The 27,390-nt window shown below is 38.8% G+C and overlaps 1 protein-coding gene across 2 annotated transcripts in view; it reads right to left on the reverse strand.

The window, feature by feature from the left end:
• The window catches only part of LOC110927036, a 55,262-nt gene that overhangs the window by 20,134 nt on the left and 7,738 nt on the right, over positions 1-27,390 (reverse strand). For both annotated transcript variants that reach the window (XM_035985455.1, XM_022170631.2), the window contains exons 3-5: positions 15,750-16,730; positions 15,008-15,088; positions 14,177-14,263 (exon numbers count right to left, since the gene is read on the reverse strand). In XM_035985455.1, the coding sequence (XP_035841348.1) occupies positions 14,177-14,263; positions 15,008-15,088; positions 15,750-16,730 (1,149 nt within the window). The remainder of the gene's footprint in view (positions 1-14,176; positions 14,264-15,007; positions 15,089-15,749; positions 16,731-27,390) is intronic.

Here is a 27,390-nt window from a genome sequence, read left to right on the forward strand (position 1 = left end):
AATGTTTGATGTTCGTCATCGATCCGGTGCTTTTACATATTTCGGACCCGTAACCGACTTGACCCGCACTCGACCCGAACCCATCAAGATTAACCCAACATATATGTCACTAATTTAAATTGGTGCTCCTATGAATCAAGTTGGTTCTTTATTTTTGACTTACGACACCCGTAGTGGCATATGAAATACTCGTGGAATCGGTGAACCACGAGGGGAACCACCACCCATCCTTCTCGTGGTCTTGCATGTGGTCCGGCCCATGTGGTTTAAATCACACGTTGACATTGCGAAAATCAAAAAATTATTACCGTTTGTATTAAATAAATAAAACAATCTTTTAAATTAAAAAAATACTATAAATACCCATTATTTCTATATTTTGTAACACGAACACTCTCTATCTCTTCTACATCTGTATCATTTCTATCAAAAATTTTATAAGATGTTTCCGTATGGTAACGTCTTTAACCCCTCGTTCCGTCTACCCCATCAAGGCATGGACCATTTTAATGCGTCAAGTTTCTCAAATCCACCAAATCAAATGACGACCAATCCCGACTTCTATGAGAACAACGACAACTACATATTATTTAACATGATGGCTAACATGCCGATGAGCACGTTTGGCTACCAACATGATGTACTGGGTTTTCAACAACCTCCACAACAAATGTCACCAAACTACCATATTCCCGAATCACAACTCAAGGTGGTGCCGGAGACGCCACCCGACAAGGCGGGTCCGTCACAAAGCCGCAAGGTCTTCATCAAAGAAAAATGATTTGGAGGGCACGACGGTTAGGAGATTGCATACGGCGTGGACGTTGGTTGAGGAGTTCGCTTTGGCGCGTTCTTGGCTTGACATAGCCGAGGACCCAAAAGTTGGTATGCATATATTATTTCAGTTTTTTTGTTCCATTATATAAAAATATTCAAATATATATTTTTTTAACGTGTGGGGCTATCAAAAGGAAAATACATTTTGGGCGCAGATTATGAATTTTTTTTCGCCAAAATAAAAAAAAGAAGACTATAGTACGAAAGACCAAATTACAAGTAAGTGGCGGGACATAAGGACGAAAGTCTCTGACTACAACGCAATCTACACTAGAATGTGGAGTGCTAGAGATAGTGGCCAAGGCGATGCTATGGTGCAACAAAATACGTTGGTTGAATACCAAAGAAGGAAAGGACCTTTCCCATATCTTAAACCATGGGATCTTTTGAGGAAAAGTACTAAATGGCACATGGTCCTGTTGCTCATGAACACTAGGTCGTCAAAGAAATCAAGGTCTTCTTCGTCTACCCCACATGTGAGCTAATCGTCGGACGGTCGGGTGAACATTGATTTAAACAAGTCTGACAATGAAGACGATGAAGACGAATTGCCCGAATTTGTTGACCTCCCACGGTCGGCCGATAGGAGAAGCGGGTCACAAAAGAAAAATTATTCCAGGTTACAAGATCTCTACAGCGAGCACTTTTAGAGATTAATGAAAGACTACAAGCGCTAACGGACATTGGGCGACAACGTTTGGAGAGACGCCTAAAACAAGACGAAGAGAGACAAGGACGTCTCCAACTTAAAAAGGATAGACAAAAGGCTATTGACCTTGAAATATTAGACCAACCAATAACGGCTTCGGAACCGCAACGAGAGTTACAATTGAAGTTGCGCCAACAAATTAAAAACACAAATTAAAAACAAACACGGACTCGATGACGACGACGAGTGACCTACAATATTATATAGTTGTTTTTTTTATTTCCGTCTTTTGTTGTTTATTTTTGCTTTTCTATTTCCATATTTTAAATTTATAAAACTTTTTTTTGTTATATTTCATTTTCGTTTTATAAATTGTTGTCTAAATTTAAAAAGAAAAAGAAAACAATGGTTATGCATTTAATGTTCAGTATGGTGAACAACTACATAATATCGTAGATCACTCGTCCTTGTCATCGAGTCCTTATTATGTGGTTTACCCTTCCATTACACATGGTTTTACAAACAAGAAGAGGAACTTTAACTCATCCTTTACATACATTTTTAGATCTTGATAACAAGATCGTTACACTTGTATGCAAATGAACAATTGTAGACCGTATTGTTTCCAAGATCGATTGTTTTCAATAAAATTGTTTGAATGTTTTTGAACTTTCAGTTAATGTTTTTTTTTTTAACGACATATTTTATTTTCCTCCGGTTTGCACCATATAACGCAAAATACTCTCCTTGCCCAGGTTACCTGGACCTAACCTCTCTACATTGGCAATTACAAATGTTTGTTAGTTGTCACTTGTATATATGAGTTTATGTTTGTTAAATTAATTTATCATCCTTCATATGTGAGGTATTTCCATAGTTAGTTCCTAATTTCTCTCTCATTTTTGTAATTATTTATAGGCTTTAAATCTTCATGGTATCATTCTAAAATGGTGACAAAATTGACCCCCAAAGCAGTACCCCAACCGATCCCAAACAACAACCACTTTACCCAGTCTACACCGTCACAAGCATTCAACATAAGGTGTGCGTTCTTGATGTGTTAAGGCCTCCTATTCTTCTTGGGTAAAGCTTTTTATGCTACATGTGAAAGGGTATGATGTGCACATCCATGGTTCGCCGGCCGCAGATGAAGCCTTTTCAGAATTATTGCCATGGGAGAAAATCGATGTGGTTGCTCTCCAATGGATCTATAGGACACTTTCTAACTATCTGCTTATGCGGGTTTTGACCGATGAATCAATTGCCTACGAGGCTTGGCAACAGGTTAAGTGTGTGTTTGTTAACAACAAAGCGTCTCAGGCACAAGCACTGCAACATGAGCTTACCAACCTCACCGTTGCTTTTATGCCTTACCTTGAAGCCTGTTGCCAAAGGATCCGTAAATTGTTGGACCAACACATTGCGGTTTATTACCCTATGAATGATATGAAGTTCTAATCCCTCACATCCTAAAGTACGAGGGTTGTTTAGTAATTAGTTAATAGTTAGATATCAGAATTAGATTAGTTATGGAAGTACAAGGGCCAGATGCGACAAAATAGAAGTTTGAAACCTACAAACTAAAGGGATCAACATCTCCTGGGGACGCACCCCTTCAGATTGGCGGTAACATCACAGGGACTTCAACAAGACGCGACGTTTGATCAAGAGACACACCTCTTCATCTTTCAATCTTATCCACAAGTTCAAGAGTCATAACCGTTCGTGAAGAGACACGTCTCTACAATCGCACGTGTTCGTTTAGTATATATAGGGTTTGTTTGTTTCAATTGTAGTAATCAGAATCACTTGTATTATCACAATCACATTCAATATTAATCGTTCTTTCAGAATTCTATTGTTCTATCATTGTGTCTATTAGTGTTCATCAAGGGTTCTGACCAACTGTGGTATCAGAGTGCATGTTTCAAGTCTGGGAAGAAGAAGAAACCAATCGGAACATCATAACCAATCGCAATCGCTATTCTCGAACGCGTACAGACTTTGAATGATAGGTTTCTGTATTCTGACTGCCTCTATGTGCTTCTATGTGTTCTACGTGCCTTATGTGCCTATGTGCTTATGTGAATTCTGTGAATACGTGCCTATGTGACTATATGTTTGTGTACTTGTTCGTGTTCCTGAGCGTTAGTACTACTAAGCGTGTGAGGTGAGATTCGATTTTACTATGTCTGAGTCTTGTGACGATGTCTATTGCAGACAATGTCGTCTACTGGATCCCATCGCTCTCATGCCATGAAACGAAAGCTAGCTGACAAGCGACTCGCCTCTCTCGTCGCTTCCCAAGTCGTTAAAGTGATTCCTCATATCGTCAGCGAGCTAAACGAGAACGCTAGCAAATCGTCTGAAGAGTCTCGAACAGATGCACCGAAGACTGCTTTTAGCTTCAAGCAATTCAAAGCTTGTGGTCCAAAGGAGTTTACTGGCGAAGATGGCCCGAAGGCTATGTTTCAATGGTTTGATTCCATCGAAGTCACTCTGCGCCAGAGTGGATGTCTCGAGAATCTCCGCACTCTGAACGCTACTGGCGTCTTCAGTCCCGCGCACTAGACTGGTGGACCGTCGAGAGGAACAAACGCGGAAACGACGAGAAGGATGGAGAAAACGCAGCTCTGACTGCTCGTTTGAAGCAGCTCAGTATCATCTATCCTGACCAAGTCAAGACCTCAGACATGACAATCAAGAAGTATATCTGAGCCCTTCCGGATTGTGTTGCAGACTTTGTCCAGGCCGCTAAACCAGCAACAATCGAGAAGACCTATCTGCTTGCCACTGAAATCAACGACAAGCGTGTCGAGGCTGGTGTCTAGGACAAAGCCTCGAAATCTCTGCATCAAGCTACCACTGCCGCCACCGCTGAAACCGCCACTCCTGCTCCTTAATCGTCATCATCCAAGTCCTCTCGTCGCAAGAGGAAGAATGCAAACAAGAACTGTGCTGTTACTACCGCCGCTCCCCTTCAAGCAGTTCCAGCTCAGCAACCGCAACACCAGCCACACCGCCAAGCCGCATCAGTCACTTATGCGCCGCCTGCAAAGCGCGCGTATACTGGTCCTCACCCTGCCTGCCCAACATGCACTTATCATCATCCGGTGGGTATCGCCTGCAGATATTGCGTACACTGCAATATGTATGGCCACTTCACCGCCAATTGTCGAACCGGTCCCCGTAAAACCGCAGCTCCTGCCCCTGCTCAACAAGCTCTTCTTACCGCCCCGCAGGGTCAACAAGCAGCTCCAGCACCCGCGATCCACGCTAGGGCTTGCTTCGTATGTGGCGATCCTAACCATTTCGCCAACATGTACCCAAACAGGGTGGTTAAGCAGGAGCCACAGCAGCAGCCTCAACAGCAACAACAGCAGCAGCAACAGCAACAACAGGCACCACGCGGGCGCACCTTCAACATCAACGTCTGTCAAGCTCAAGCCGACAACAATGTGGTCAATGGTACGTTCCTTGTGAATGGTATTTATGCCTCGTGTTTATTTGATACTGGAGCCGATAACTATTTTGTATCGTTGGAATTCAAGAAGCTCCTTAATCGTAAGCGCTCCCACCTACCCTCGTCATTCGATGTCGAAGTCACCACCGGAAGAACCGTCGCAGTCAATTCTGTTCTTCGTGACTGTACTCTTGAGCTCAACAATCACATCTTTCCAGTCGATCTTATTCTGATGCAGCTCGGAAGTTCTGACATCATAGTAGGCATGGATTTTCTTCGTGAGAATCGTGCTGAAGTTGTGTGTTTCGATAAGATGATTTGCTTCTCGCTCGCTAATGGTGATCTATTGTGTGTTTATGGTGAAACTACATCGAAAGGTCTCAAGCTCATGTCATGTACCCAAGCTAGTAAGTATCTCCGCAAGGAATACAGAGCTTTCTTGGCCAACATTTTAGTAGCGGAGAAGGAAAAGAAAGGTAATCCGGGAGTTAAGGATGTTCCTGTTGTGCGTGAGTTTCCGAATGTATTCCCTGATGATCTTCCTGATCTTCCTCCGAGTCGTGATATCGACTTTCGTATCGACCTCATTCCTGGAGCAAACCCTGTTGCTAAAGCGCCTTATCGTCTCGCTCCCTCTGAAATGCGTGAACTCTCAAGTCAGCTCTAGAAATTACTTGATAAAGGCTTCATTCTCCCTAACACCTCTCCGTGGGGCGCACCAGTCCTTTCCGTCAAAAAGAAGGATGGGCCGTTCAGGATGTGCATCGACTACAGGGAATTGAATAAGCTAACAATCAAGAATCGCTATCCCCTGCCTCGAATCGATGACTTATTTGATCAATTGTAAGGTGCCTCATGTTTCTCGATGATCGATCTACGCTCAGGCTATCATCAACTTCGCATCCAAGAGGAGGATATACCCAAAACCGCTTTTCGCACCCGTTACGGCCACTACGAGTTCGTTGTTATGCCTTTTGGTTTAACCAACGCACCCGCGGTTTTCATGGACCTGATGAATCGCGTGTGTAAACCATTCCTTGATCGCTTCGTCATTGTGTTCATCGATGATATCCTGATCAATTCCAAGTCAAAAGCTGAACACGTACAGCATCTACGTCTGGTTCTCGAGCTACTCCAAGGAAATCGACTCTACTCCAAGTTCTCCAAGTGTGAATTTTGGCTGGAGGAGGTTCAATTCCTCGATCACATTGTCAATAGTCAAGGTATTTATGTCGATCCCGCGAAGATTGAAGCAGTTAAGAGTTGGGTTACGCCTAAGAACCCGTCTGAAGTCCGTTCTTTTCTCGGGCTAGCGGGATATTATCGTCGATTTATCGAAGGATTCTCTAAGATCGTCGTGCCGCTTACCTCTCTCATGCATAAAGACAAGCCTTTTGTTTGGGGAACTGAACAAGAGACTGCCTTTCGAACCCTCAAGCACATGCTTTGCAATGCTCCTGTTCTTGCTTTATCCGACAGAAACGATGACTTCATTGTCTATTGCGATGCCTCGAACCTTGGTCTTGGTTGCGTTCTCATGCAACGGGACAAGGTTATCGCTTACGCGTCTCGTCAGCTCAAGATCCATGAGAAGAACTATACAACCCATGACCTCGAGCTAGGCGCAGTTGTTTTTGCGTTGAAAATTTGGCGACACTACCTTTATGGTACAAAGTGTACGGTCTTCACCGACCATAGGAGCCTATAGCACATCTTCAACCAGAAAAAACTAAATATGCGTCAACGCCGATGGGTGGAACTTCTCAACGATTACGACTGTGAGATTCGTTATCATCCTGGCAAAGCAAATGTCGTTGCCGACGCTCTCAGCAGACGAAGCTATTTGCATAGCGCTCATAATGTTCCCGCGCAGCATCATCTCGAGTCTCTCATTCGCGATGTTTTACCAAGCGTACTTTGAAGAAGGAAAGGATTCACCATGATGGAGCCCAGCTAGTGAATAAATCGAATGGGATATTCCATTATTTGGACCGAATTTGGATCCCTAAGCGGAACGATTTGCGACAGATTTTGATGGACGAAGCCCACAAATCCCGATATTTCATTCATCCCGGTGCCGATAAAATGTACCAGGTCCTTCGTTATAAGTACTGGTGGTTGGGCATGAAGAGAGATATCGCCCTCTACGTTGGAAGGTGCCTGACTTGTCAAAAGTCAAGGCCGAGCATCAAAGACCCTCTGGCTTGCTGGAACAACCTGTGATCCAGGTGTGGAAATGGGAAAGCATAGCCATGGACTTCATAACGAAACTCCCACGTACAACCGCAGGTCACGATAGCATCTGGGTTATCGTTGATCGTTTGACAAAATCTGCTCATTTCCTGCCAATACGAGAAGACTACAAGGTAGAAAGATTAGCCCGAATCTACACAAACGAAGTTATCTGTCGACACGGTACGCCTCGCGACATCATCTCTGACCGCGAAGGTCGGTTTACCTCGCGTCTGTGGGAAACGTTTCAAGCTGCACTCAGTGCTGAGCTTAATCTAAGTACCGCATTCCATCCACAAACCGATGGTCAGACTAAAAGAACGATCCGTACTTTGGAAGACATGCTTCGCTCATGTGTCATAGACTTCGGTGGTAATTGGGATGCATACTTGCCTCTAGTCGAATTCTCGTATGATAACAGTTATCATTCCAGCATTCATATGGCACCATTTGAGGCTTTATACAGAAGAAGATGTCGATCGCCTATTGTATGGCACGAGATCGGTCACTCGCAATTAACCGGTCCTGAGCTACTACAAGAAACGACAGACAAAATCCTCCAAATTCAAGACAACCTGCTGAAAGCTCGGAGTTGTCAGAAAAGTTACGCCGATAGACGACGCAATCCCCTTGAATTTAACGTTGGCGACCACGTACTCCTAAAGGTATCACATTGGAAGGGTGTGGTCAGATTCGGAAAGAAAGGAAAGCTCGCGCCTCGATTTGTTGGACCCTTTAAGATTCTTGAAAGGATCGGAAAAGTGGCCTACAAACTCAAACTACCGGAGGAACTGAGTAACGTTCACCCGACTTTCCATGTGTCTAACCTTAGAAAGTGTCTTGCTGAGCATGATTTACAAGTTCCTTTAGAGGACCTTCAAATAAACGAAACACCACACTTCGTGGAGAAGCCTAACGAGATCATGGACCAACAAACCAAGCAGCTCAGGCGCTCACGCATTCCCATTGTGAAGGTTCACTGGGAAGGCAAGCGAGGTGCAGAGTTCACTTGGGAACTCGAAAGCGACATGAAGGAAAAGTACCCGCAGTTGTTTGTTACAGCTGAAGCCTAATTTCGGGATGAAATTCCCTTAACTAGGGGAGGCTGTAACACCCCGTGTTTCGGAAGTCAAAGTCAAAGTCAAGATTGAAGTCAAAGGAAGAAAAGATTGCTAATTGCGATCTGTCACTCCTTGCTCAATTCCTGTTTTGACTTCTTTGACTCGTAGATAGTCTATTTACTTTGTTACATTAGTTGTATTATGTGGAGTACTTATTAATAATCGAGGTTTATTCGCTATTTATCGCATGTTTTATCGCTTATCGCAATCGCACTCGCAACTCGAATTATGCGTTCTGAATATTGCTTTACGTGTGTGTGCTAACCATGTGTTATTTTATTTATGTTATAATGTGGTGAGTAATCGAAACGCTCTCGCAATCGAATCGCAAACGCTAAACGCAAGTTAAGTTAGGATGATTGTATGGTGATATAGTATTTGGAACTAAAAGTAATTTGAATAAGAAACCCTATCGCATCGCAACGCTCAACACGCGAATCAAAACCGCAAAACTCGCCGCACAAAACACTCTAATCGAGTGGTCAGCCGATCGAGATGCCACCCGATCGGACTGCCACCCGATCAAGGTGCCACCCGATCGAGGTGCCACCCGATCGAGGTGCCACTCGATCGAGGTGCCACCCGATCGGGCTGCCACCCGATCGACCAGCCACCTTACCCCCTTTCCATTTATGTAAACCCTATAAATACCCCATATGTCAACATCATTTGATCTTGACAGCTCTCTCTCTGCCCTACTCGCTCCAGCTCACTTTTCTTCAGATTCCAGTGATTCTTGTAAGTTCTCCATCTAAATCGTGTACTTTCTTGATCTACATGCACTCCTACACCTTTCTATCTTTTAAATCTTAACTTTTAACCATGAAATCACTAGATTTGAGGTGTTCTAGGATGATGTCATGGTGTTCTTATGAACTTCATGTTTTGGCTTCAATCCACCAAGAACAACTTAGATCCGAACGATTTCCACACAAATAAACAAAGATCTTGTATAGATCTGAACATATTCATGGTGAAAAAGGATTGAAAGATGGTTTCTAACTTTCTTTCAACTCTTTTACACTCAATGCACTCGAAACCGATGGAATCAGATCTCGTTCTGACCTCTACTCGTTCTTAGTGTTGTGTTAGCTCAAGATCTAGATTCTATCCATGAGACCACCGATTTCGGGTTAACCATGAACAACCGTCTTGAACAAGTTGACTGGTTGAACTAGGGTAATTCTTGTTCGACCGAGTCACTTGGGTCAAAATGGGGTTCTGTTGTTTGACATGATATCATGCAGTCACGAGAAAACGCAAACTACCCAACCCAAAACAAACAAGTGAAGAAGACGACCAGGTCGACCAAGACGGATTGCCGTCCGATCGGATTGTCACCCGACCGGGTTGCCACCCGATCGGCTTGCACCTTGGGTCCCATACTTAAACTTCATTTCAAACTTCAAGAGTTTAAAACATCGAACGGATTGCCGCTCGACCGGGTTGCCACCCGATCGACCGACCATCCGATCATGTGATGTTTTGGAACTTCAATACTAAAACAATTTTCAACATGTTCCGTACGGAATGTCACCCGATCGGACTACAATCCGATCGAGTGACAAACTGCTGTGAACTTGTTCTCACTAAAGTGTCTAACCAATCGGATTGTCGCCCGATCGAACGGTCGTTCAATTGATCGAACTGAAAGGTAGAGATACTTCTATGTTTTCAAAATGCCACAACGAAAACTTCAAAAGACAAGCCATCATACACAAACACATCCTTCCCAAACAAAGTAACAATCCACTCGAAAGGTCACCCGCCCGATCGGATGACCGTCCGAGCGGATTGTCACCCGATCGACCGGCTACCCCATCGGATTGCCATCCGATCGGATTACCATCCGATCCATTGACACCTCTCACCATTTACGTATCGCTTATCGTTATGCTATCATTCTGATCAGGCTAATCTCACTCTAGCGCTCCCTTCAATCCATCATCGCTGTGAGTATACTCGAACCCTTTTTTGCTTTCGCACTTTTGGGTGTTACATACGTTACTTATTCTAAATCACATCAATCACACAACGCAAACACTATTTACATGCTAACCGTTACTGCATGTTATACGTGACTCAATGAATGCTTGTTTGTTATGTTTACACATGGATTGCTGTCTACCTGCCTTAGCAACGATAGTACTATAGTTTGGACTCAGCACCTGTTCACTAAGGGGTTGTTAAGGACAATTAATTACATGGGTCACAGTGGTGATCATGCATTACGAACTGCCTTGGGCAGTCAACCCGCATTCATTGGTATTGATAGGATCATGTTGATAACCTACGTGCTTCATTTCCCACTGTGTACGTGCTGGTTATGCGTAAACGATTTCGAACTCTATTATGCTATATTAAACTTGTATGCTCACCCTTACACATTGTGTATTGACTTTTACTTTAACATATGTGGCAGGTGCTTAAGATGTTTATTTGCTTGGATTGTTGTGAAATCGAGGCTAGGAAAGAGTCTAGAAACAAAGACAATTTATTTTTATTTTGATTAAATCTGAGTTGTCAGAACATGTTTTGTTGTTTGAAGAATATCACTGTCTGTAATAACTTGATTATCTTATGGGTCATGGTATGGGACATGATATTTTAAACTATTCGGTAATTTAGTCGTTATGGAATTTCTTTGAACAATTTGTTTCGCTCAGTGCCGCGCCCCGATGATTCCGCCATCGGTTGGGGTGTGACATTACATGTCTTAAGCGTACTAGACGAAAACTCTATTTGAAAGTCCCTACACATTTTATACCGATTAATCACCGGGCAATGGCGAACGGGTTATTAGTTGAATATCACTATTAGGTCTAACAAGCCTCACACTGTGCCGTAGAGGACGGGCGTGGACTAATATACTTGGGCACTAGTCAATGACGATAGACATTGATGCGGCGCACTAAACATAACCACAGTTAGTAGTCGGTATGGCAACAGGTTTAATAGCTTAAAAAGGTGGGGTAGCTTCCCATGACATGTTTTATAAGAACAAAGTAATTTAACAAACTTATGTTTTTGGAATAACACAAAACAACTATGATCTCGCCAACATTCTTGTTGATACGTTACTACATACTTTGCAGGTCGTTAGGTTATTTGCTGGAGCTTGCATGGGAAGGAGTCGTTGTGGGAAATGAACCGTTATGGGGTTCATGATAAACATTATGAATTCTAAACTTTTACTTTGGTTTTGAACTTAATGCTTCCGCTGTTAACTTAGACTTTATTTTGAACTATTAGACACTAATCATATTAGTTGTGTTTGTTTTTTTTATTTACTTTATTAAAATTGTTCAATATGATTGGTGGCATGATCCTAATCAGTCACACGTCTCGCGGTAATACTCCGCACGTGGATTTTGGGGGTGTGACAATTCTGTTCTTCAGTTGGAGAAGAGAGGAGTTTGATATACTGTTTTGAATGCAAACGGCAACGGCAGTCGAGGAGTTGTAGTAGCGACCGTCCGGGGGTCAGGGGAATGTTCAACTCTTTTTTGGTTCTTTTTTGCCTACTGATGTCTTTTTTCGATGGTATTTTACCTATAGCCGGCAGCTCATGGTGGTTAGGGTTCGATGTCTGTGCTTTCGATGATTCCAATTTTTCATAGTCGAGGGTTTTTGATGATCTGTTACTCATTTTTTCTGAGAAATTGATGTGGGATTTTAGTTTAATTTGTGGATGGGTAGGATTTTGGAGATGTAGGTTGTTATATAGACTTATTTATACTTAATACAAAATTCAATTTTTTGGTAATCGTTGTACTCTAATAGATTACAGATAGTGGAAGAAATGGTACAGGTTTGATTTTTAAAGGTTTTACCAGCAAGTTCAAGAAAAAAATATCAAGAAAACATGTTAGATGAATATAGATTTCCATAAATCATAAAGTAATAGTTTTCTTGTTGTACCTAAATCAAATGTATCAAATATTTTCTAAATTCTTAGTGCATGTTTTTTAATCATCACATATAATGCGGCTTCGGAGCACATTTGTCTGCGTCGTATTTGAATTTATACTCTTTCGGTCTATCGATAGATAATTGGTAATTCGACATGAACTTATATTTTTTAGTATGTTTGGCAGGTCATCATAGTTTTACTCTTCCTACCACCTAATCACACACATAAACTCTGTTCAATTTCTTACACTCTGATTGTTTAGTTTTGATTACTTACTGTTTTTGGCTTCATTGGAGACAAAGAAATAATGACTACTTCCAATGTCATCATGTGCTTTTGCGCCAGGTACCAAAACCGCCTTTCTTATTTTTAAAGGACATAGTTGGATATTTGGACGACAATATTTTACTTTATGATATGTGAAACGACCATTTCCCAATTATCGATTTTGGCGCCAAATACCAGATATATGTGCCTTACTTTCATACCCTTATACAACACTCAATCAATCGATCTGAACACCCTTTTCTTTGTCCATTGATCTGAACAAATTGATGATGTACCAGTGACGTTTTCGTTTTTAACCCTAAAAATTCATCTGCCTTTGTTCACAATTATCTTCAATCATTTGACATTAGATAGGTATATTTTAATAATTAGGCTTCTATTTTTTTTCGATTAAGGTTTCTAATGATATTAACCTTTTCTGGTTTATGTTTCGCCTGATGCGTTGGAAGCTAAATTAACTACATTAGAATTTTTTACTTTTTGGATGGATGATTGAAAGCTATGCATGCTGATGATTTGCCATTGTTCCTGCCACAACGTTTGCTCACTTTGATGCTACAATTGTGCTTTCTGATGATTTACACTTGTTAAACTATTGGACAAAACCGTCAAAACAATCAAATCACAAGGAACAAAACGAAAATTAACTCTTACCGAAATGTGTTTTGGACTTGGAACCGCATAGTATCAGCTTTATTTAGACATCAACATGTATTTTTAAAAATCATAATAAGAAATCTGAAAAAAGTTTGAACTAACAAATATTTATATATTAGTTTCTTTGATTTACTGTTAATTTAATTTCTTTACTATTAAAAATCTATAAATTCTTTTGTTTTGTTATTTTTTGTATTATATTTAATTACTGTATTACCATTCTATTTAACTTGTTGTTTAGAGATATATTTTTTTTTATTATAAACACTCATAGAAAAAACTCAACAAATATAAATCGGTGAAAATGTTTAGCTTACCTTTAGCAACATAAAATCATTATAGTGGTCTTGGTACATCCATCAAATATATGTGTGTGTATATATATACACACACTTCTGTGTATTTAAAATTTACATTGCGACCCCGTTCATATAAAATTCAGATTCCGCCACTATTGGTAGCGATCTGTAATTTGGAGTTTTAGAGTTAAGATTTCTCCACCAAATTGATTGTTTGTCACGCTTCCTGCGATATCTGGTACCAATTAACTTAACTTATATTCCGTAGGAAATTTTTGAAATTATCAAATATTTCATTCGCGCGATAAGCAATTAGCTCAACTGCAAATTTTGAACCTTTTTTTCTGGCATGGTTGACTAAGGATGGGTGGATAGAAGAGCTACTAAGAGTTGAATTATGAATTACAGACTTCATTTTTTAGTTCGTTGAGCTTTGAACTTTTGGAGACAATATTCTCGTATTTTCTTTAGTGCATGAATTTAGACTTTGTAAACAAGAAACTTGTTTCATTTTTGTACTTTGATTAACCAAACATTTCTTTTAGACTTATTAGTTACATTCATGGAATATGATCTCCATACAAAATTTTGAAAGTATTTATTTATTACATTAATTTTAGGGGTAGTCCATATATTTATAAGTTATAACCAAATTGTCCCTTAACTAGTTAAGTTGATACCGGAGACAAATAGAAGAGAAGAAAAAAGAGGACTCACAGGAATTGCATGTGTCGACTTAGCTTCCAATGCTGTCTCAAGTTCATCTACGATTTGGTTCGGGTTTGGGCATTGTATTCGCTCCTCCTTTAACCAATAATATGAAGAGAAAAAAAAACATAAGTTCTAGAAATTAATTAATCATTTAACTTCTAACTTATTGAGTAAAAGTAGCCAAACATTAAATAAACTTTTTCAACGGGTATCAATATGAACTCTACAATGCTTAGAAGAAGAAAAACGTGATAAATCTAAGAATGATACTAAGTTTGTGATACTAACATACTAACTACTAACCCGGCTAGCGATATACTAACTGTACACCGTTCAAACAAAATCTAAGAATGATAATTACATATTGAGTGATAATTAAATGATGGTTGTATTTATTGAGATTCTTTTATTATTGGATAATAACTCAATTTGTTGAACAACTTTTATTTGGTGTTAAAAAAACACACTCTAAAATCTTGTTTTCACACCCTCTATACGGGTCGTATAGGGTTATACAGGCCCGTATAGAATATTTTAATTCTGACATAACAAATAGAGGGTCGTATAATGCTACACGACTCATATATATGGAGAAAAATTGGGTCGGATAATATTATACGGACCGTATAACGTTATATGGGGTTTGGGTCGTATACCAATTTATACGGGTCGTATAATGCTATATAACTCGTATAGATGGAGACAATGTAACATTCTCTGACATTTTTTGCCCAACATTCTCTTATACGACCGGTTTAACTTTATACGGGTTTTATTCATAACACCTATAATGTTATAATGGCAGAATGACCAAAACCAAAAAAAGGAGGTTCTTACATGGATACTCTCATTAGCACGTTCCGGTGTTTTTTCATGCTTATCCACAACTTGTTCAACATCTGGTGTTTCTTGATGCTCCTTTGATAAACAATACGAGGGGAAAAGTTAGCGACAAACTCAAATTAACAAGTAAAAAACATTGTTATGGTGGGACTAGTTCGGATGGTAGGTAGAAGGTTCTGGGTGTTAACCTGGGCAGCAAAGGAGGTATAGATTAGGTGATACCTGATCTAATTACCTGAAACTATCATGTACCCATTGACTCGAACCCTTTACCGAAAACTTTAGCTATAATTTATATTTTCCCTTATCTATTTTGTAGTAATGTTCAATCCCGGTAGCTCAATTACTTGTTAAAAAAGTAGCTCGGTTACTTGAAAAAAAAATTCTTTTAAAAAATATATTTTTATGATATTATTTATATTTATATGCTACGAAATACAAATTATACTTTTTGGTATTAACATTATACATTGCATTTACATATTTTAGTATTATAGATATTTTTATGGTAATGATGCTATGTATATTGTGTAGATTTTAATAACATAAAACTATAAAGAAAGTAAAAATATTTATATATGAAAATCCCAACGGGTATTAACGAACGAGTATACCCCATATTTGCGTGTAGGGACTAATGTTCCCACACGCCAATTTCAACCCTAAATCCAAGATCTCACGACCATATATGAGGTTATTGGACAACCAAAGAAAAAAAAGTTAAATCAAGACTTACTTGGAAATATAATGCTTTCTCAAGTTCCTGAGTGACGTTTTCCATTGTAGGACGTTTGTCTTGAGTTTTCGCCATACACCGAAATGCAATTGCAATAAATGTGTCTAGAGAATCTTGATTGGGTCCTCTATTTTGAATTATATTGTTTTCATCAGTTTCATCATTTAATAAAGGATCTACCATATCCTTCAAGGTTCCTATGTTGTATCTTTGGGTTACCACATGGGACAACCCTTTCTCACTCTCTGTAAGGTAAATCGGGTGATTAGCTAGCTTCCCACATAAAACTTCAAACAAAACTACTCCAAAGCTATAAACATCATATGCGCTTTTTAACTTATTATCCTCCTCATACTCTAGATCTATGTAGTAAAATTCTCTACCATTCGATTCAAGACAAAGAAGTTTATCTTGATATGTTGGAATTAATACCGAGTAAAAAAAATCATCAATCTTTGCCCCGAGGTTCTCGTCCAACACAATTGTCCATGGACATATATCCCGGTGTATTATCATCTTAGAGTGAAGGTATTTCAATGCATGTGCAACATCAATGCATATTTTCAAACGTTTCTCCCAAGTCAAAGTACGTACTTGTATGTTCATCAAAGCATCATTAAGGTATTCATGAGAGTTTTCGATGACAAGGATCATCTCACAAGCTTCAACACAAAATCCAAGTAGAGTGACTATGTTGCGGTGCTTAACACTAGTAAGCATTCTAATATTTGTGTAAAACCTTTCTTCTCCTTGCGGGTCAAATTTATAGAAAAAACGTTTGACAACTACAGTTCTGTGTCTCTTCTGGTGTTTGCCTTTATTCTCTTCTACGGATGAATGATTTTTAACATCAAAATGGTCTAGTTCCGCTTTGTAAAGATTATAGTCTTCGTCTGATTTAATTCCATATTTCTCCGAAAAATTTTCTGTGGCTGATTTTATATCACGGAGAGCAGTTTTGAAGTGTTCCAAATTGTTTTCCTGAAAACATGTGACAAGAGGAAAAAAAGTTACAACTTATACTCGCAAGAATTTTGAGAATAAATCGTGTCATCAATATTGTTGGCCCCTTTAAAAATTAAAGATGGCATGGGAACTATTGCCCTACGTAGTAGTGTCTCTGTCTTTGTCTATTACAGTTTCAGGTTTAGAGCAGGAATGATAATGGGATACGTATTCGTAATCCCAACTTCATATCCGTTGCGTTTAGCGGGTTGCGTAATTATATTATATACATATTAAAATTTGAAGTGAATGAACAGTTATGAGGGTATTTTAGGGATTTTATACTTTCACAGCTGACACGTACTTGGACACCTTGCCCTCCACCGCTCCCGGTTCAAAGTCCAGATTAGAGATGGATAGAGAGAGAGAGAGAGAGAGAGAGCGCGCAGCTATAGATAATGGGATATGTATTCGTAATCCCAACTTCATATCCGTTGCATATTTAGCGGGTTGGGTATCAAATATGCCCATATGGAACTTAAAAATAATATACTATTCAATTTTTTGTATAACTATATACATATTAAAATTTGAAGTGAATGAACAGTTATGAGGGTATTTTGGGGATTTTATACTTTCACAGCTGACACGTACTTGGACACCTCGCCCTCCACCGCTCCCAGTTCAGAGTCCAGATTAGAGATGGATAGAGAGAGAGAGAGAGAGAGCAGCTATAGCACGGGAGAGATAGAGAGAGAGGAGCGGTGGTGATGGAGGAACCGACCATCGTCTCCTGCCAGTCACATCGCTCTCTGGCATCGACACAGGGGATCCGCCGCACATCGCTCTCCACATGACAGAGGGGATCCGCCGTGCATGGCGGCTCTCCGGCGTCCACAACAGGTTATTTATTCTTAGAGCATCTCCAATAAGGCACTATTTAGGTGTTTTTAGGGAGAGAGAAAGTGATGTGGAGGAGAGAGGGTGTGAGGTGGAGGAGAGAGGATGTGAAGATGTTTGTGAGGAAAAATGAGAAAAAATGGATTAGTGTGAGTTATGTGAGTGTAGTGAGGAGAGAGGAGAGAGAAGAGAGGAGAGAGAGAAAAAATGTGTTTGTGAGAGGGGCAAGTGAGAGAAAGAATATGATTGGTTGGGCATGTGCCAACTAGGCACCCTAAAGAATGAGAAAAAATGCCCCTTATTGGAGATGCTCTTATTTCTATTTCACTTACTGTTGGTTAATTAATATCTGTTAGTAACAGAATGGAAATGACCAGTTGTGCCTACTGAATCACCTGTCTACCACCGTTGTATGTTCGCCGGTCTTCACCAACAACGGCGACACCAGTTGACAGTTGACTGACGTACTCCAGTACTCCGGTCTGTAAGACGAGGCTCGGGATTGGGATTAGCCTGAGGCGGAACCGAGTTTTCAGGCATGTTGTCTCTGTTCTTCTTCGCTATGTGTTTGCTTTCTTAAACGACCTACGATCTGAACTGATATGGGTTTTCCAGGGACGGGGACGACTCGCCGGAAAAGATCATTTTGAATGTTTTCGTTCCCCCCGTTGTTTGATATCAAAGATAGAATCAAATGAATCTAATTTCACATGAAAAATAGGCACATCAAGTATTTGTATAAATGTTCGTGATACAAATAATGGTAAAACCCTATCAACCATTTGCACAAGCACACCAAAAATGATTTATTGTTAATATTTTCTTTCTATAACTAATGGTTTTGTTACTGTTAACTATGACTATTTAAAGATTATGGTTGACAACCTTATTCTCAGATAAATAATTATGTTTTGAACTTTAAAAGATTCAAAAGGTAAGTTGGCTTCACTATAGTTATCTTCATGCATGAATGGTCCAGTTGCAAGATTTTAAAGGGGCTAGTCCGGGTCAAGTTGTGTTGACCCAAAATACTTTATTTAATCAGTTTTTGTTGGTTAGGGTTTCTGATACGAAATCCTAGGTCCTTGGTTTGTTGACGACTTCTGATGATGACATGAGACTGTGATGAATGCGTAGACGCGATTCAGATTGGGGTGATGTTCAAACTTTGGCGTGGCAAATTGGAAGGATGGTAGGTGCTCATCTGCTACTTCATTGCAGCCATGGCGCACTGGCCCATTTTGATGCAGGAGACCCGGACCTACCCGTGACCCGACCCAACCCGTGAGAAGACCCACATGGAAAACAATTACCGGGATTATTATCTATGATTTAATATTAGTTTATCTTTATTTTATTGGTATCTTATTTGGTTTCCTTTTTATCCGTTTATTTTGTTATCTATTTTAGTGTTTTTAGGATCTATTTATAGGGGTTTTGGTTAGGGTGCTACTTTCTACACCCCCCTATTTACTTTTTTTACCCTCCTCCTCTCACATACTTACAGGTGGGGCCTGCGTGGGACCGACAGTTTTCCTCTCACAAGGGGGGGTGTAATTAGGAAGGAGGGGGGGTGTGTATAGAATGGGCCTTTGGTTATTGTAAACGTTGGTTGATTATTATTCAGTTTATGAAATTTGACGTTTGTCAAGAAAACCTTTATGGTTTCGATCTTTGATTAATCGATTGTTCTTGAGCCATTTGAGTACGCTTCCAATCCGTACCACATTTACACACCCTAGACCTGGTAATTTACTGTTTATGATGATTGTGAAATGATTATGAATGGTATGCATTCGAATGCAATTTAAGAACTGAATAAGTTATACATTCTCAGTTTAATATCTAGGTAATGTTGTAGTAATGTGTTGGTAATGAAACCTAATTTTCTATTAAAATGAGGATGTAATGAATGTGTAGATGTGATACAAATTTGGGTGATGCTCAAGCATTGCCGTAGCAAATTGGAAGGATGGCAGGTGCTCACCTGCAACCTCCATTTGCAGCCATGGTGGGTTGGTCCCTTTACACATCCTGTGCCTGTTAAATACCTTATATGTTAATAATCTAAGGGAATTGAACGGTGGAAAGACATGTATGGCACAATGTGGAGCTTTTCTGCGGCTGCTATTCGCTTATTTGGGCGGTCGTCATTCTCCTTTTTGCTTATTTGGGTAGCGTACTACATTGCTCTTTGTCCTCCAGCGTTTTAATATAAATTTCATAAATAAATATATAAATTAGAATTAAGCACCCCCGTGTTGCAACGGGAGCCTAAAACTATGCCAAATAACATCAATGCCACACCGCTGGTAGCGACCACCAACACTGAAGTTGCGACATGTTAATGCGAAGAAATAATACTAAAACATCTAACATATAAGAAATAACTATGTTGATTTAGGACCCACGCGTTGTGACAAACTTGTTAATTGGAAAAAAATAGACGTAAAAACGTTGAACTAGACACGCACGTTGCGCCGTGTTAACTCATTAAATAATGTAGAAAAGAATAACTCAGTCGATGTAGGATCCGCCCATTGCGGTAAACTTGCCAAAGAGGGAAAATAGACACGTTGCGACATACCTGTCAAATGTGAAAAAATAGACCAAAAACGTTGAACCACACACAAACGTTGCGACGTATTAACTCACAAATTTTAGAACGAAACGAAAAACTTGCGAAAGATACAAAGTATGGGGGACCAAAGTTGTAAATAAAAAAGTTTTAGGTTAAATTACCAAATATGAAAATTTTTGGGTTAAAAGTAAACAAATTAAGAGGGTTAAAATACAAAAGATGAAAACCTTTGAGTTAAAAGTGAAAAATTACAATTTTTTTTTGAAAAACACCCAATGCTTGGGGTACAACAATACAATGCAATAATGTGTTGCTAATTTATATTATGAAAATATGTGAACACCCATAAAAGTTGCTATTGGTACAGCAGGATAAAATAAAAACTCACTTGAGTTGCGAAAACTTTGAAAAACCTTATATAACAAACTTTTTCTCTAAAGAAATTAATGCACGTAAAAAATATGTTACATTTTTCATACGAAGATGACTTTTGTAACAATGACAGAACATGTTATTCTTTATGTTAGAGGAGAGGGAAGAGAGAACTTGTTACACTTTTGTGTTAGAGGAGAGATAACGAGTTATAATTTTCAAAAATACCCTTTTTGTATCTGCTAATAATATTTTATGTAAAAAGTAAAAATGGTTTAATCTCAACCATATATTAGATTGGATATATGGTGGAGATAAGGTTTCTTTGGTTTTTTCAACTGGATGGGTTTTTTGACTTTTTGTTGTAATCTTCCCCTATATGATTAATCTTATTCTTCTTTAATAACTAACTCAATCCTCTTTAATAATTAACTACATTAAATTTGTACCTTATTTTCAAAATAAATATTTTTTTCAAAAAATAATAATTTAGAGTGTAGGATAAATTACGAGGACAACATAAATTACGAGTTGTGTATGATAAAGTGTAGGATAAATTTCGATACGTGTAGGATAAATTTCGGAAATGTGTAAGATAAATTTTGGTGTTTGTAGGCAAAAGAAATTAGTGTGGAGGATGATAGTCTTTATAACTAATTAATGTAGACTTAGGAGATGCATTTTGATGCTCCCCGTACTATTGATTTGACATTTTTGGGGGATGTGGGGACCCCTCGACCGGATGCCAACTACTCCCCAGGGGCCTATTTATTTGAGTTCGGACGACATCGGACCCACAGGGAGATTACTTGGCGACGTTTAGTTTTTTCGGATACAAGGGGGTAGCTCATTCCCTACAAACGCCAGCGGGTTTTTTTGTGCGGAGAGTGTCATGAGTTGACGCTCCCCCAGTTTACGGTGACAATGGGACTCTACACGACCGAGGACTCCCTGTCGCATGCATTTTTTTGATACACTGGTCTCCACGTCCATTGACGTGTTGTAGTCATATTGGCGCACTGTAGGTGCTAGGAAACCGAAGCAGGGGGTTAGCTAGATTGTTTGTGTATCCTGATTACTAAAATTGTTATCCTAACATAAACGGCGATGTATTACAAACACGTATATCAATAATTCAATATCTAACACAGGTTAACTCGGGATAAGTTTTCACTAAAGTAAAATCATTATCTAAACTCGTATTTTATTAAAAACTTATACGTTTTTCATTAATAAACGTGTATTTTGATGAAAACCATTATTAAACTCGTATATTAACAAAAACTCGTAATATGTTTTTGGTTTTGCAAATTTACAAAAAAAAATATCATTACATCTATACGGGTCGTATAGGATTATACGACCCGTATAGATATTCAAAACATTAAAAAACTGATAATAACACAAGAAAATATTGTCTTTGGTTATCATTATACTGGTTATATAACATCCTATACAACCCGTATAATGTTATACGGCTCGTATACAACAAGACAAAAAAACATTCACTGATCTTTTTTGTGCAACACTCTTGTATACGACCCATACATGCAAGGGTGTGAAAATAAGATTGTGTGTGTTTGTGAATATTGGGAGCCTTAATTAAAAAATAGGATATGAAAACAATATATATTATAATAAGTGTCATATAACACATACGCGCGCGCGCACACACACACACACATATATATATAACATGAAGAAGATTAAAACATACATATGAATTATATGAATTATAGAGAGATGACAAGATCAATAAGCATATGAATAAACATAATGTAAATTTAAAATATACCTGAATTTATTAATTGAAAATCTTGATTACAAATAATTTCCTTACAATCGGGAGGAGCAACTATAATTTGAAAATCTAAAGATTTTGAACATTGAGAGGTTGATAATACAAGTTTTGGGTTTGAGGGTTTTTTCATACATAAGAAATGGGTTTTCTAAATGAAGTGAGGTGTCCTTCTTCATTGATCTTCTTCCCTTTTATAGATGGAGTAAAAGGGTCTTCATTATTGATTTTTTGAAAAGAGCTTCCGTATGAAGTGGCTTTTGTTGAAGAAGTTGTTTGTCCACTTTGAGAATTATTTGCACTATTTTGAAGAATTGAAAAGTTGGTTGTCTCTTTGTTGAATTATTTGCTCCAATCTTGAAAATAAGAAAAGTTGATTATTTTCTTGTTGAATTATTTTGCACCACTTTTGAAGATAATTATTCTTTCAAACTTTCATCATTTTTTTTTATATCAAATCATATGGGTCTTGAGAATCTTGAAAACTTCAGTCCCTGGAGATGAGTGTTTTGAAGTGGATGGAGACTGTCGAATTTCATTGACTATCTTTAAAATTTCTTCCGGAGAATTGCATCCTGAAAGTCTTTGAATATACTCTTGATCTTCATTGTTGGCTTTAATATCTCGAATCGGGGACTTTAAACTTGTTTCATATTGAGCGGTTAGTTCCTTATAATACTTGGTAACTGCTTGAGAATTTGCTTTTGTGATGATAAACTTATTCCACCATTTACATCTGTATTGTCTAAAGAGCAACGGAGGAGAAAGTTCTGTAGGACTTTCTTCTTGAAAATTGTAAGTCCATAAACAAATCCATGGAATTCTGAAAACACTCTTAAACAGTAAAGTATATTCAAAATTGGTGTTCCATCATGTTGAAAATACTCGACAAATCTTGAGAATGCTTCTGAAATTTCTTTGGGAAAAGCTTCTGGAATAATTCCCATATATTTAAACCATTTAACAAACCATCTTGGATAAATATTTGAAAAATCTTCATCAAACTGGAAGAACCAAGAATGATCAAAATTTCTTAGAAGAAATACATATTCCCATGCATCTTGATAATCATAATAGTTATACTGAGGATAAGCACTGAAATTTGAAAGGGTTTTTGAATTATAGGGCTTAGAATTCCAATCTTCTAAAGATAGAACCCTTAAAATCTTTACTTGACTATAAGCAATCTTGGAAGAATCTTCATTATTAAAATTGTGTCGAATTTTGACTGATTCTGAATCTACTAGAATTGCTTGATAATAATCTCTGGTCTTGTATTCGTCCTTGAAAAAATGGCATCCTTTTGGATAAATGAAGTCGATTAAGGATAAAAAAATTTTGCTAACCTTTTCGACTTCCAAATGTTCTAGAATTTTGATAATCTTTTTATTTGGGTTGATAGTATAAGGAATAGTGGCTGGTGAAGAGCTTGAAGGAGGGGATTGTTTAGAAAGTTTTGTGAAAGAAGGAGATTGAATAATGGGTTTTGATTCTAGATTTTGAATAATGGATGAGAATGGAGGTCTAGGTCTGGGCCCTGGAGTTAGAGGAGCAAATTTGTTTTGAATATTAGGTAATAAAGGAAATTGTTGCAAATGGGTTGGTCTTGATGGGGAACTTGGAGAACTTGATAATTGAGATTTTGAGAATTGTTGTTTTGAGAATACAATCTTTTTTGTAGAATCAGTGTTGCTCATATTCCCTGTAAAAATTCTCTTGATAAAAAATCTGGTAAAGAATTATTTTCCCCTTTTATAAATTCTATTTGAAAATCAAAATTGCTTAATAATGCTTGCCATCTTGCAAAAACTGGTTTTGAAATCAGGTTTTTAATATCCTTTTCTAAAATATATTTTGCAGATAAACAGTCGATTCTTAATAAAAATGGTTTCATGTATAAATCATCTTCAAACTTTTTTATACATAAAACTATACTTAAAATTTTCTTTTTAATTATAGAATAATTCTTTTGAGTATCATTCCATGCACCTGAATAATATCTAACTAAATTTTCTTTATTATTTAATTCCTGTTTTAGTATTCCTCCAAATCCTAAGTCACTTGCATCAGTTTCTACAATTAATTTTGCATTAGGATGGGGAATATGTAAACAAGGTAAGCATTTTATTTTATCTTTGATATATTTTACTATATCCGTGTGTTCTTAATGTAGACTAGGAATTGGGATACGAAATCGGACCTGTTGATTCACACAGAATACCAGGAACAATTCTTCCAAAATTCGTTGATTCTAGTAGAATACCGAAAATTGGGGGTTTCACACTCAAAACACACACAAGTGAATTGGGAGAAAAAAATGACTTTTCATAAACTTCAAAACTGATTATCTTCCTCCCATTACATTCATATAAATAACAACGTAAATTCAAAACGGGCCTCAAAACACACTTGGGCCAAAAGCTAGAACCAAATAAAAGTCCACGAAAAGCACTAAAAACAAAAAAATATAAATAACTTGTAGAAATAAGCGTTTTTGGGCCTGAACGTCGGTGGTTTGTAGAAAGATGGGTTTCGTTCTCACGATCGTTTCGCCTGGTCGCACGCCCAAAACGGACACCTGTAGCCCAAGTTAGAGCCATTTTAGTGAAGCCCTTTTTGTCACGCGATCTTGGGCCTCCAAAAACAAGATGGCCCGCTCCTCCACACTTGGGCCCGCATCATTCCCCCCTGGATAGACAAAATTTGCCCTCGAATTACCAACAGGTTCATCATCAGAAGAAACACCATAATGATTTAGAGCCTGGGTCACAGTTACCCAATAGACCACATTACAGGATGAGCCCTGGTGAGCATGAAGAGTTGCGAAGGCAGGTTGAGGAATTGATTTCTAAGGGCCACGTTCGTGAAAGTATGAGCCCTTGTGCTGTTCCGGCTTTATTGACTCCAAAGAAAGATGGCACTTGGCGTATGTGTGTTGACAGTCGAGCAATCAAAAAGATTACTGTGAGGTACAGGTTTCCTATTCCTCGACTTGATGATTTACTTGATCAGATTAGTGGTGCTACTATTTTTACGAAGTTAGACTTGAAGAGTGGGTATTACCAGATTCGTCTTAGACCGGGTGACGAGTGGAAAACTGCCTTCAAGACTCGTGAAGGGTTGTATGAGTGGTTGGTGATGCCATTTGGTTTATCAAACGCACCAAGTACTTTTATGCGTGTGATGAATCAGTTGCTTAGACCTTTTATTGGGAAATTCGTGGTTGTGTATTTTGATGACATTCTCATTTATAGTGCTTCTTTCAGCGACCATGTTGTGCATGTGAGGCAGGTTTTGGCCTTACTTCGCAGGGACCGTTTTTTTGCAGCCACCAAGAAGTGTGTGTTCATGACCCCTAAAGTGTTATTCTTGGGGTATGTTATTTCTGGTGATGGAATACAGGTTGATGAATCCAAGGTGGCGGCAGTTCAAAATTGGCCAACTCCTACTACCATTACTGAAGTCCGTAGTTTCCATGGGCTTGCTTCTTTTTACAGACGGTTTATTCCACACTTCAGTTCTATTATGGCCCCAGTGACAGATTGTATGAAGGGGAAGACGTTTGTATGGACAGATGAGGCAGAGTTGGCTTTTCAAGTTATGAAAGAGAAGCTCACTACAGCACCAATTCTGGTATTGCCCGATTTTTCTCAAGTTTTTTAACTTCATACTGATGCCTCAAAGGTTGGAATTGGTGGGGTTCTTAGTCAGGGTGGTCGACCTGTTGCTTATTTTAGTGAGAAGTTAACTGGGCCTAAGTTGAGGTACAGTACTTATGATCTAGAGTTTTATGCAGTGGTCCAAGCTGTAAAGCATTGGCGTCATTACTTGTTTCAAAAGGAGTTTGTTTTATTCACTGATCATGATTCCCTAAGGCATATTCGTACTCAAGACAAGGTATCTCATAAGCATGGGCGATGGTTGGCCTTTCTTGAGAAGTTTACTTTTGTGGTCAAGCACAAGACTGGTGTTTCAAATAGGGTTGCTGATGCCTTAAGTAGGAGGAGTAATCTGCTTGTTTATATGAGGGTTGATGTACCGGGTCTGGAGGTCATTCGTGAGCAGTTAGCCATTGACCCTTATTTCTCAGTTATTTTGCAGGATGTGGAAACTGGGAAGAAGTCAGATTTTCTTTTGCATGATGGCTTTTTGTTCAAGGGGAATCAGCTATGTATTCCTGATTCTAGTCTTCGTTTACAGATTATTAAGGAGTTACATGGTGAAGGGCATGTTGGTCGTGACCGTACTTTACAGCTGGTGCAAGCTTCTTATTATTGGCCTACTATGAGGAAAGAGGTGGATCGTTATGTGAAGAGGTGCCGTATTTGTCAAGTTTCAAAGGGGACGGCTACCAATGCGGGTCTCGATATGCCTTTGCCAGTTCCCTCACAGCCATGGGTTGATATTAGTATGGATTTCGTATTGGGGTTACCTCATACTCAAAGGGGTAATGATTCTATCGTTTTTGTTGTGGATCGGTTTTCTAAGATGGTCCATTTTATTCCCTGCAAGAAGACGACTGATGCTGTTAATGTGGCCCAACTCTTTTTTCGGGACGTGTACCGTTTGCATGGGCTACCTTCTTCTATTGTGTCTGATCGGGATATCCGCTTTCTGAGTCATTTTTGGCGTAGTTTGTGGAAGATGGTGAATACTCAACTCAACTTCAGTAGTGCTTATCACCCACAAACTGATGGCCAAACTGAAGTTGTTAATCGGTCACTTGGGAATTTGCTGAGGTGTTTGGTTGGTGATCATGTGAAGGTATGGGATCAAAAATTATGCCAAGCTGAGTTTGCTCATAATCATGTTGTTAATCGGAGCACCGGGTATAGCCCATTTCAGGTAGTTTACTCGTCTCAGCCTCGGGGACCACTTGATTTGATGTCTCTTTCTGTTTCTGGATCTGTCCCAAAGAAAGTTCAAGATTTTGTAGAGGGTTTACATGAAGTTCATAGTCCTGTGTATGATCATTTGACCCGAGCTAATCTGAAGTATAAGCAAGCTGCTGATCAGAAGCGTAGGCATGTTGAGTTCGAGGAAAG

Source organism: Helianthus annuus, chromosome 2 (genome assembly GCF_002127325.2).
Source record: "Helianthus annuus cultivar XRQ/B chromosome 2, HanXRQr2.0-SUNRISE, whole genome shotgun sequence".
Lineage (NCBI taxonomy): Eukaryota > Viridiplantae > Streptophyta > Magnoliopsida > Asterales > Asteraceae > Helianthus > Helianthus annuus.